This window comes from Barbus barbus (assembly GCF_936440315.1).
Source record: "Barbus barbus genome assembly, chromosome: 14".
In the NCBI taxonomy this organism is placed as follows: Eukaryota; Metazoa; Chordata; class Actinopteri; order Cypriniformes; family Cyprinidae; genus Barbus; species Barbus barbus.
In genome coordinates, this window is record NC_136742.1 from 3060354 (window position 1) to 3073091 (window position 12738).

The 12738-nt window shown below is 36.1% G+C and overlaps 1 protein-coding gene across 1 annotated transcript in view; it reads left to right on the forward strand.

The window, feature by feature from the left end:
- The first annotated feature begins 359 nt into the window (after window positions 1–359).
- map3k5 (mitogen-activated protein kinase kinase kinase 5) overlaps window positions 360–12738 on the forward strand; it is a 54950-nt gene continuing 42571 nt past the window's right edge. Inside the window, exon 1 of the mRNA XM_079434018.1 lies at window positions 360–1238. Within this exon, the coding sequence (XP_079290144.1) occupies window positions 842–1238 (397 nt within the window). The 5' untranslated portion in view covers window positions 360–841. The remainder of the gene's footprint in view (window positions 1239–12738) is intronic.

The window sequence follows — 12738 nt, forward strand, 5'->3', positions numbered from 1 at the left end:
ATTATTATTATTATATTATTATTATTTTAAATGTTTTACAGGTTACTGTTGTAATTGTATTATTGTGTGAGTTGTCATTAAATAAATAATTTAAGCAAAAATTATGAAAAATAGCCTTTGGCTAATTCTGGTACATTTACAGGAATGTTTTTATTAATGTACAATGTCCCTGTCAAACTAAATAAATAATAATAATAAAAAAAATGAATACCTCAAGTGTGTATTATGAGAGGCCCATGTTCTTTTTTACAGTGGCCAACTGAGTGAGCGTTACGTATTTAATATTCATTGCCTAAGCCTTTTCCATAGTAGGTTTAGACATTCACTTCCTGTAAGTTCGGAGTGTTTCTCCACCCCCTGAGCTTGAGTTGTGCTGAAGATAATAATAGAAACAGGGCAGGGTCCAACAGACAAACGCGCTTCAGTCGAGTGCGATTTCGTAATTTAATGACATAAACACAATGGCATGAACAGGAACGAGCAGCACAGAGGAAACGCGTTGATGTCTCGCAGTTAAACTGACACGATGCTCGCGCAGTTTAGCGATCGACAGAACTGCGTTACTTCAGAAACTGTACATGCGCTCATATAAAGGAGCGCAAGTTCTTCGGAATCGCTTGTGTTTCAGGACATCGATGAATTTTCGAGTGTGATATCGTTTCTTCGAGTCGTGACGAGCGTGTCTGTGATCAATGCAGTTATTCAATTCTTGTCATTAGGTTGTATCACGTCATTTATTTGTTCATTTGGTGCCACTAGTATAGCTACCAGGAATGCCAGCTATGAAGTGTGCTGGTTGAGAAGCTGCACTGTTGGGGTCTTTTAACAAACTGATGAAAAAATGAATTCAGATCTGGAGACCATTTCTCTTTCAGTACCCTCTCTTGACCACCCCTTAGACATGATGGGAGCGAGTAATGGGGAATCCAGGGGCAGCATGAATCCTGGTGCTGGGACCTTCTGGCAGGACCCCTCCGTCTGTAAAAGCGCCAACCCTGGGGTGATCAGTTTGCCCTCGGACAGTGGGACCTTGTTGACCACGGGTAAATGTAAGAACCGAGCCGTGCAAGTGGCCTACGTGAGGAACTCTGAGACGAGCCAACCTCACAGCCCGGAGAACATGGCTCTACAGTGTGTGAAGGACGCTTGTGACATAGTGGGATTTAAACTAGATATAATCCCCTTTGGGAAGCTGGACTTTGGTGAAACATCAGTTCTTGATCACTTTTACAATGCAGGTAAGTCTACTGACAGTTTTGGGGATTGTTCTGCAAATGAATGTGAACGTCTTTTGCTGAATGGGCATAAATATTGCTGTGAACAGTTTGTTGACAACCCACATGCTTGGTAGACATGGTCTTTACTGTCTTTTAGGTGTGTTTGGTCTGCCTGGTTTCTTTCTGTTTGGTCTGTTTTCCTTTTTCCAGGAAAGTTCTCAGAATGAAGTGATGGTATCACTCTCCCACATGCACACAACCCAGGGAGGAGTGCAGTGTCTTTAACCTCATTTAACCAAATGACTGGCATTTAAAGGCATATAAACTTGAATGGATATGAAGTTTTGTGCAGTAGCTTGAAAATAAACTGCATAGAGGCACAGTCTTGATCAAATGTTTAAATATGTCACTATCACCATAATCAGAGCTGTCATGCATTTCCTTAGAAAGTGTAATCCCTTGCCTAAATCAAGCGGAGCTAATGAAAGTAAAACCAAAAGGGCTGAACCTTTTGGTTTTACTTCATCCCAAAGCACTAATAACAACACAATTCCCTTACCTGTACCTCTGTTTGTTATTATGCATTGCAAAACTCTCCTCATCTATGAGATCACTGCATTCAGTGACAAAACGCTGAATTGAAAGTATTTGAAGTTTGATTTAATCATTTTGAAAATGTTGCAGGTATTTGCAACTTGTTAGAAACCCTAAAAATAACCAAATAACACCAATAACTGTAGAATAAGTGGAATGATAGAGATTAAACATTGATGAAACCGATTAATCGAGTTGTGAATGTCTCTCCACAAGAAGTTTATGATGCAGTCATGATGCAAAAAAATAATAAGGCATGTGGTATGGATAAGATATCTGCTGAACATTTAAAATTTGGAAGTAGAAAATTATATCCTTTGCTCACTATTTGTTTTACTGGGTTTTTAGTTCATGGTATTTTACCAGATTCTATTTTATCTGTCATGTTAGTGCCTATTATTAAAGACAGAGCTGGTAAAATAAATAGCATGGATAATTACCGGCCTATAGCCTTGGCTAGTACTTTATCCAAGGTTATTGAAAGGATTTTATTAAATAAGATGGAACATTTAGTCCTGACTTCTGATCACCAGTTTGGTTTTAAACTTAAACATGGCACTGATATGTGTATTTTGTCTCCATTTTTATTTAATGTTTATATGGATGATTTATCACATCAGTTAAATGGTTGTAGAAACGGTTGTATGGTTGATAATACTATGATAAGCCATTTGATGTATGCAGATGATTTGGTTATCTTTTTCAGTTACTGAGGATTTGCTCTTGATATGGTTCAGATTTTGATATCAAATATAATGCCAAAAAGAGTAATATTATGATTGTTAGGAGTAGGGAGGGGAATCTGGGAATGTCCTTAAAGTTTGTAATGAGGCTAAATATTTAGGGCATTATATAACTGATGACCTGTCAGATGATAGGGATATGTATAGACAGTGTTGTACACTGTATGGCCAGACCAATATGCTGATTTGCAAATTCTGTGAAGACAACACTTTTTAAAGCATACTTTACCCCTTTGTATACTGCCCATTTGTGGCGGCACTATAGAAAGCAGAGCATGCAGAGACTTAATGTAGCTTATAATGATGGTATGCGATTGCTGGTTACGGTGCCATGATGGAGCAGTGCAAGCCAAATGTTTGTCAGTGCTGGTGTGCCAACCAGCGCTGCTGTGATGCGTAATCTCATGTACAGATGTATGTGTAGATTATCAGAATCTGTAAATAGTATAATTTTAATACTGACGAACTTGACACTAAGTTCAGTCAGGCTTTTTTCAAATATGTGGAATCATTGGCGTTTTAGTACATATGTGATATTGTGGATACTGTCCTTGTGTGCGTGTTTGTATGTTGTTATTGTTGTCTTTGTTTGGACCGAGTGTGTCCTTAATAAAGTTTTGATGACGATGATGATGATGATTAATCAGTAGTTACTTTTAATGAGTATGCAGTCACTCAATGTCTTGTCATATCAGTATTTGTACATGCTGACAATTTTTGCCATATAGGCACTACTGTGCCTACAAATACACTGTCTGTCTATATTTTCCCTAGTGGACTTTTACTTCAGCTTGTGCTTTTATGCATATGTAGGTTTATTTATTATTCATTTGAAGATTTGGAGTTTTAATTTTCCATTTCTAAAAAGCAGAATTTCTTTTCTCTAAGCCTTTTCTCTTAAGGATTTATTCTTGTGCTTTGTGTGATTGTCATTTTGTGTGACCTAGTTTCTTTTGGACCTTATATCACAGACAGACTCTCAGATTTTCTCTCAGAGTTTTTTGTTACTGCCTGGAGTTTGGCCCACAGCACTGTTCTCCCTTCATCATTTGTGATTGGTTTTGATGTGTGGTTTGATTTCTCTGCACAGAATTCTATGTTTCGTCATAGTTTTATTCATCCTAGAATGCTGTTTCATCCATGTGGACTTTAGGTTTAAAAAACTTGAGATGGGTTGCAACAAAAACAGTTGTTTCCTGTGTGGAAACATCGCACAGCTCTTGCTAAGTCCCTATGTTATTTTGGATGCTGAGATGTTATCATGTCGTCAGTATATAGCTGGAGACCTGCAGATCCTTTATTTGTTTCAGGGTTTTGTAGCTTGTTCAGTTTTCATAAATATAGACTATGTCTATAGTTGTGGATTAATGATTGCTTTATATATCCTGGTGTATCCTTATCCGGTTTTGTGCACTTCAGCAAGCTTTTTAAGCTTGTCAGACCTGCATTTGAAATGAATGCAACTTCTAACAGCATAATTTCTTCAGTTTAATGAAAAAATATAATAAAATAATTTTTTCAAAATTCTGTCATCACCACCATGTCATTTAAAACCTGTATGACCTTCTTCCTTCTGTGAAATGCATGATAAAATATGTTGACAAATCTTTTTTTCTATACAAAGACAACATGCTGTGACCAGGGGCTGTAAAGTTCTGAAAGGACAGAAGTGCACCATAAAAGAAATCCATACAACTCTACTACACCCAAGTCTTCTGTAGTCATGCAACAGGGATTGTGTGAGATTCAGTGGTTCACAAGGGTGAAATCCAGATAATAAACCAACTAGGCTAGCAAATTGCATTCTTATGTAGTGGCAGATTAATGTTTTATACAGTGTTTCACGTTATTTTAAGATTATCGGATGAGCTAATCTTTTTTGTTTATGTCTTAATTGTCATTAATTTGTATTTACATGCTACATTATATCAGCCTTATTTTGGCCATCAACCACCCTGCTGTTTAGATTCTACTGTTAGACATTGTTAAAACCTAACATAAGTGTTAAAATGAATGAATTAGTCATTTAAAAATGTTATTTTATTTTTTATCCGTACAGGACTGACATATAGAATTGTTTGTATGAAATCCTGAAGTTAAAACAGACATGCTGAAAAACAGGCTGTAAACATGAATTTGCATATTTTAAGATGCTTTTTGGTCTATAGATACATCTTTATTATAATTTTACAATTTTGATGAGTGCATAAAGTACATACTTTGAGCCTGCATATTTTATTTATAGATCAAAGGTAGCATGTTTTACATACTTGCATTTTTAAAAGGCTTAAACATGTTTTAACTGTGGATGGGTAGGAGGGTAATTGTACTTCTGAACTGTGGGAGTTTTTGAAGTAATAATGGTTTGTAGTGGAGCACAATCTTATCAAAGTTTTTTGTTTTGCATCAGATTAATTCAGATTATTCTCTTGCATATTATGGTTATCTCTGGAAGGGCTGGTCATCAGATAGCAGTCGCCATTTTTTCTTTTTTTGTGGAAAGTTGTGCAGTGATGGAGTAAGTCTGATTTTGTGCTAGTTGAACAATTTGTGTTGTGTAATACCATCAACAGAGTACTTGAGGACACAGGCTGCATACGAATAGTGGTATAAAAAAACATTGTGAATTTGTACCATGTCCAAATTCATAATATTCATAAAACCACCGTTGAAAAGAACGAGCATGACCTACTACTTCTGGTCAGATTTCAAAGTGCACATCCAGTGGATATCTTACTAACCCAAGAGGCCACAGGAGAGGAGTTGTGAATCACGCACCTGTTCTGTACTGTATGCATTTTAGTGCATTTTCAGTAAACCTGTTTTGAAAAAAGAACGGAATAACCTCTTTTGATAAATGGATAATCAGCTCATATGATAATCTCAAAATAATGTCAAACATTAGATGAAACACTGGCCTGTTTGCAAGTCCAAGCCAGTTTGCAATTTGCAAGTCTGATTGGCTTATTTATCACAATAACAGCATGATGAATGTAGTTCATCCAGGTTATATTTATACTGTTTAGGACATACATTTTAACAGTTATTCAGAAGTACCTACTCAACGTACAGTATGCTGTTTACTTGGGAATCGAACATTCAGCCAAAGAAACGTTGAAATCTTTTTCTGCAAAGGTGATCTGTGTTGTTTTTACATTCATCATCGCTTAATGTGGAAAGTCAGCTATAGGTAGGCTTTAACAATTTGCTGGATTAATTACACTAGTATAGGAACTATATAAAAGGTAGCATAACAGGAACGACCTGTTCATCCAAACAGTCAAAGGGGAGTATATCTGTAAACTAGTTATTAGAAATGTGGTATCGAGATGCTTAGTAGCTGTAGAGAGATTTGGTTTCAGGTGTCCTTCTCATTTCTTGTACTCTGATGAACTCAGTAAGTAGCACATTCCTTTTACATTAGATGAGGCCCTGCGAACTCATGCTGAATGGTTTTCAGTTCAAATCCTTGTTCAGCAGTCTAAAAACATCCGAGAGCTTTAATGACTCACTCCAGACTGACTATAATTGCATAGTAGTTTTTCCACATTTACTGTTGTAATAAAAATATCAGAAATATTCAAAACCAATACAGTGGATTAAATGACCAATGGTATGTGAGCACTGGTTGGAAAATAACACCCACCGAGAGCCAAATGCGTGTGAATTTCCCATGATGCATATTTGGAAAAGATATTACAAGAACAACAGCAGATAGTAATGGTTCATTGGGATGTGGTTTCCAGCAGCATAGCAGTCAGCATAGAGATGCATGACAGTTTTGGACAAGTTACAAGTTTTTAATTATTTCCTGTAGACTCAATTCTAGTGGAATTCTTTTACTAAATGCTGATCACATCTCTCGGCCTGCAAGTGCATTACTTCACAGACATCCTTTGTTTTTTTCAACATGAGGGATGAGTCAAAATGATTGACTGTGGTAATCAACAATAAGTTACAGATGTTCGCCACAAATTTTGTTTTGAACCATATTCCACTATTGGCATTTTATAGGAAGAGTAATTATCGAAAATTAAAAAGTAGTTTTTTAAATTGTTTGGTACTTGGTCAATTTCTAAAAGCAAATCTTACTGTTTTTAACTATAACAATAGTTTCGATAGTTTCTTACCATCGTTAATTTTTTATTTACTTATATGAATATAATTATACATATATTTATATTCATCATTAATGAACTTTATCAATGCTTTTATTCTGTATCATTAACTTAAAAAAAAAGAAAAGGTTTTAATATTCCTGATCAATGACAGTGGAAGCAGATGTTGAAAAATAAGCATTTCATTCTACTGTTCTGATGCTTTCTGCCATGCTTGCTTAGCTTGTCACTTTGTTTCTGACGTGCATGGCCCCAAACTTCTTCCTGCTTTATTTATGAATACTTTCTGTTTGCCAAATGACATCGTCAGGATGGGTAGCTATTTTGGCTGGAGAATCACCTTAATAGCCTCTCCTGAACTTGGGGAAACATTTTGTTCAGAAATATTGTTGAGCTACTGTATTATTCTGGTGATCCTTATTATCTTTTTTGTTTCCTTGCTAATAGTGCTGTCCAAGCTATTAGGTATGCCTTTACTTTTTGGCAGTGCCTAGCAACTTTGTTCATGGACATCTAAAATAAATCATGTCACAAATGAAACAATACAGAAAACTGCATTAAAACGTTAATATTTTAATAAAACATTTTTGTTAAAACATTTGTCATTGCTGAACATTCTTCAGTAATCTGAAATAAAAATGCTAAATATGATGCTTAAAAAAAACATGACGTGGTTTTCTATCTTAGGTTGCTACACCTTGAACAGGTGAAATTATCAAATATTTAAGAATAATAAACTCACTTTGCTCTAGCACTTCAGGGAGACATTCATGTTTATTTAAAAATGTGATGGTAATATCAAAGTCTGGGCCATTATAATAAATGACAGGTTTACAGTTTGGAAAGTTACTTGAACAATATTTTGACATTTTAGTTTAACAAAAGAAATTTGAAACATGATAGTAGACACTTTACAGTTAATGTTGAAAAACTAAATCTGCTCTAGCATTAGCAATAAGTAATGTGGGTATGGCAATAACTTACCCCCAACACTGGTGCATGATATAGCACACAGTTTTAACCACATAAATGACTACAATCAAATTTTATGAGGTTTTTGTATTCACTATTGCTTAATGTGTAAAATCAACTATATGTAAGCTTTAGCAATTTGCTGGATGAATTGTAGTGGTATAGGAACTATAAAAGGTATAACGGGAACTTCATCCACACAGTCGAAGGGGAAACCATTTAAAAAGTGCCATTATTTTAGTGAAATGACACACTCTTGTTTAGGGCTGCATGATTTGAGAAGAAAATCTAATTGTGATTTTTCTAGTTAGTTTTTATGATTACCTGTTAACATGCAGGCAGCCTATAGCTCTACATACTTAGAAAGGTCTAAGGTTTATTCTGAAATATTGTACCATTATGATATAAATCGGAGGCTAGGTCCACACGAAGACGGGTTTCTCCGTATCCAATCTTTTTTTTTGCCTCAAATTCCGTAAACACGGAGTCGTCTCAGGAAATATCTTCGTCCTTCGTTTGCTTTAATAAAACTAATGAGCTCAGTAGGTTCTGCAGCACGAACACAGGCACGTAGTCTGACATCGTTGTTGTTGTCGCTGTTATGTGACGTTGCGGTGTCTGATTAGGGGCGAGACGTGGGCTGATGACGTCATCGTTTCAGAAAATATACGGATTCGCCGTCCACACGAAAACATGAAACCGGCGTTTTCAAATTTATCCACCCTGGGACCCGGTTTCAAAAAGGATCGGGTTCACTCTTCGAAAACGCCGGTTTCGTGTGGACGAAACGCCTATACGGTAAAAAATGTATGCGTATACAGAGAAACCCGTCTTCGTGTGGCCTTAGACAGTAATTTCTTAATTTTTGTCAGGAGGTATGCAAAATCAAAAATGGTATCCATGCCTTTACAGTTTTTCTCTATTGCTATCACAGTTCATTTTCCCAGAACTATAAACACAATCTCAAAACCACAAACCAACTTTTTCAAACTTCAAGCTTCCAGGTCAAAATCAAATATTTTAGTCAAAAACATATTCTCTTTCAGTAACATAAACTGAGGGGTGCCGATACAGTGAAATTTTCATTACGCTATACACTTACAGTATATGAAAAGATAAGAAAAGTTCAAATACCAAAGAACTGAAGGTCAGCTTGATATGCAACACAATACAGGATATTGTCAGTTACATAAAAAAAATAAATTGCAGTACAATATTGTAAATGACCTTATTTGCCATACTTGTGTCAGAAAACACAGTACATGTAAGAAGTACTTGGCTACAAATCAATTTGACATTTACGAGTTTGAGGGTGTACAGCATGCTACAGTGCATAGAATAGAAATGTTCTCATCTAAAGTATAGCTACTACTGGAATTGTATTGTATGTGTGAGTAGTATAAAAACCTTGTAGATAACCCTGTAGGTCAACGTCCTTCACGGTCGTTCCATGCACAAGAAAATGTGTCTTTGTTTCGAGAACTAAATGAATGCTTTGGGAAATTGGGCAAAATGAATCTTTTATAGTGTGTTAGCAATCTAGAAAAAAACTGTAATATGAAATATGAGCCTTTTTTGCATTCATTGTGGAAAAAAACCCTCCTGTAAACGGGAGAAGAACATGGATTATCAAATGTTTACTTGAAATGTTATTTTGCTTATTTTTACCCAAATTAGGATGGAATGAGCATTACTGAGCGTTAAACACATTTATACTCATAGCAGGAAGACAACTCCACATACGGATCACTGAAGTAATAGAACTTCCAGGAAATTCCTAATATGGATAAAGGCATCCAGCTATCGCTGTTCCTAATAAAAGGAAGATATAAACATTTAGACAATATATGGTTTATGTTCTTCAAGCCATCTTGGGTATTTTCATAATAATGGAGTATATTTATAATGCATTGCTAATCTAAATATCCTTTATAACATTATAGAATATATTTTCTCAAAATCACATCACAAAAGGAAGGTTTTTTTTTTCGACATGTGTTGTACAGGGTGGGCCATTTATATGGATACACCGTAATAACATGGGAATGGTTGGTGATATTAAAGTCCTGTTTGTGGCACATTAGTATATGTGAGGGGACAAACTCTTCAAGATGGGTGGTGACCATGGTGGCCATTTAGAAGTCGGCCATCTTGGATACAACTTTTGTTTTTTCAATAGGAAGAGGGCCATGTGACACATCAAACTTATTGGTAATGTCACAAGAAAAACAATGGTGTGCTTGGTTTCAACGTAACTTTTTGAAGTTTCTGACCACTTATAAAATGTGTTCAATGTGCTGCCCATTGTGTTGGATTGTCAATGCAACCCTCTTCTCCCACTCTTCTAAGGGGGTCAGATCGGGAGACCTTGGGGGCCATTCAACTGGCCCACGACGACCAATCCACTTTCCAGGAAACTGTTCATCTAGGAATGCTCGGACCTGGCACCCATAATGTGGTGGTGCACCATCTTGCTGGAAAAACTCAGGGAACGTGCCAGCTTCAGTGCATTGCGTTGCTTCTGTTGAGTTGTTATAAGCAACTCAAACTTACAGCGCTTGCAGAGATCGAGCAGCATTTATTACTGACTCTGTGCATATATTTAATTAACTAAAAATCACAACCTTTGCCATTTTAGTAAGCGCTTTAATCCAAATCACGATTTCCATTTTATTCTGATGAATCGTTTAGCCCTATTCCAGCTTTCAGTACAGTTCAACATATTGAATATGGTCCACACTTGCTTCCCTCACAGCGTCATTTCTACTCCAAACTCTGTAACTTTGGATACCCTATTGCATTCAGTAATTATATTGTGCAGCCAGTCCAGCCAATATAATCTGGCATGTCAGCATGATGGATTTCTGCCTGTCTGCAAGCAACATCGATCCTCTTTGTTTAAACAAACTCCTAATAACACTCAGAAATCCCAACACTCGGACTCAGCTAAGCCTCATTCGAAGGTTTTGTGTACTTTTAAGTTTCAGTTTAATTAACGGAAATCATGGCTTGATTTCAGTTAAATAAAAGTTTTGCAATCTTGCTAATAAATACCCATTGCTTGTTGTCTTTGTATTTTGGCCTTATGGTAATCAGTTACGTAGCAACAATCTCTCTGTCTGTTAACCACCTAAATCTTGTTTGCATTCAAATCAAGCATTTTTTCAGCTTCCTGTCATTATAAGAATTTACAAAGCTACAAATGTTCATAATTGACAAGTCAGTCTTTAGAAACCCCTGTATAATATGCTGTAGCATGTTCACTTGACCCCAATCAGAGGCATTTCTTTTGAAGACCTTCAAGAGGGTAACTAGCAGATATTCAAATTATAAACAGACTGCACAAAACTGTCTATGCTTATAAGAAAGGGTCCAAGACACCACAAAACCACATGCTCACTAAAGTTGTGTATCTTAGTTGTTTGAGAATTGTAAGCTTACCATTAAAATACTGAACTCCCTTATCATTTGTTGGATGACTACTAGCTCATCCCAGCCTCGCATGACATTTCCCATTGATGTGATTTGTGCACTTTGTGATATTGATCAAAGTACTATCATTGCAGCAGCTGTGCACGTGCAAAATTGTGACCGATTTATGTGGGAGAATTCGATTTGCATGTGTGAAATCTGGAACAGATTTCTTTTTCTGAATTGGAATGTTAGATCTTGTATTCACAGCTGGAAATGATCATCGTTGTCACATTAACAGGTTCCAAACCTGTATGACTTTCTTTTTCCATGGAACATAAATGGCAATGTTCAGTACAGCAGAGTGTTAGTGAAAGACAACCTTGAAAGCCTTTCACTTTAATTGCATCTGTTTTCCATAAATTGCAAATGTTGTCTTACCTGTTTTGTGTGGCATGGAAGAAAGTCATACAGGTTTTGAATAACATGTGGGTGAGTAAATGATGACAGAATTGTTCTTTTTAGATGGATTCATTTCTCAAAATCTCATTGGATACAAAATATGGAAGAAGCCAAAACCAAACAAATGTACAACCAATGACCTGACAAAATCTTGTCAGTTGTTTTTGTTATACCAGTGGCTGCATATAATTCAATACATTTGCATCACTTTTACACAACCTGTATGATTATTTGAATGTCGTATTTAACAAATTAACTAATTTGCCTTAAGGAAATATGAATCATTAGCATTACATTAGTTGACTATAAGCTCTGTTTTACACATCACCTTATTATGAAATGCAGCATTGAAAAACTGTATAACTTTAGATAAAAAATTTCATGATGATCTGCTGATATCCATCTTGAGATGAACCAACACATCGATTAACAGAAGCATCATTTTCACTTTGTTCATTTGAAAGTCTTTTGCCAGCTTTGTCAATGGTTTGTAAACATTGTTGTAATATATTGACATTATATCAGCCTTAGGCCACCCTGCTCTCTAAGTGTCAACATTCGCATTGGCCACTGAAAAACCCATATTGGTCAACCACCACTTCCAGTGGTACCACTCTGGTAAGGTCTTTTTGAGAATTGTTGGCTGTCCAAAAGTGTTATGCATTATTTCAGAGGCGATATACAGATCACCCTGATAGCACACGGACATCTTGGAGACGTCTATTTGATGTCTGCATTTACATCTGCAAGACGTATTATTTAGGGTGTTTGCTCATTTGCAATACGTCTATAGGACGTTTCCTTTTAGATGTCAAATAGACGTCTATTATATGTCTTTAAGATGTTTATGATTTAGACTGTATGTAAAACTGACATCTGAAAGACTTCTGCCAGACGTTTGTAGACACCAGATGCTTTCCAGATCAAGAGATCTTTAATAGACATCTTGCAGACGTACGTGTGCTATCTGGGCAGCTTGTGGATATCTACACTTGTCAACATTTGAAGTGGATCAAAACTTTTAATCAAAATTGTCCTAAAACCTAACACCAAAATACGTTCTTGTCTTAGGACAACTTTGAACTGTTTTGATCCATTTCAAATGTTGACTACTGTAACTAGACACTTGCTACCAAGGCTATTATACTTCTCTAAACTGATTTATTGCTCGGATCAGTTTTTCCCCCTACACTGATAACATTATTATTTTTTTAATTTGGC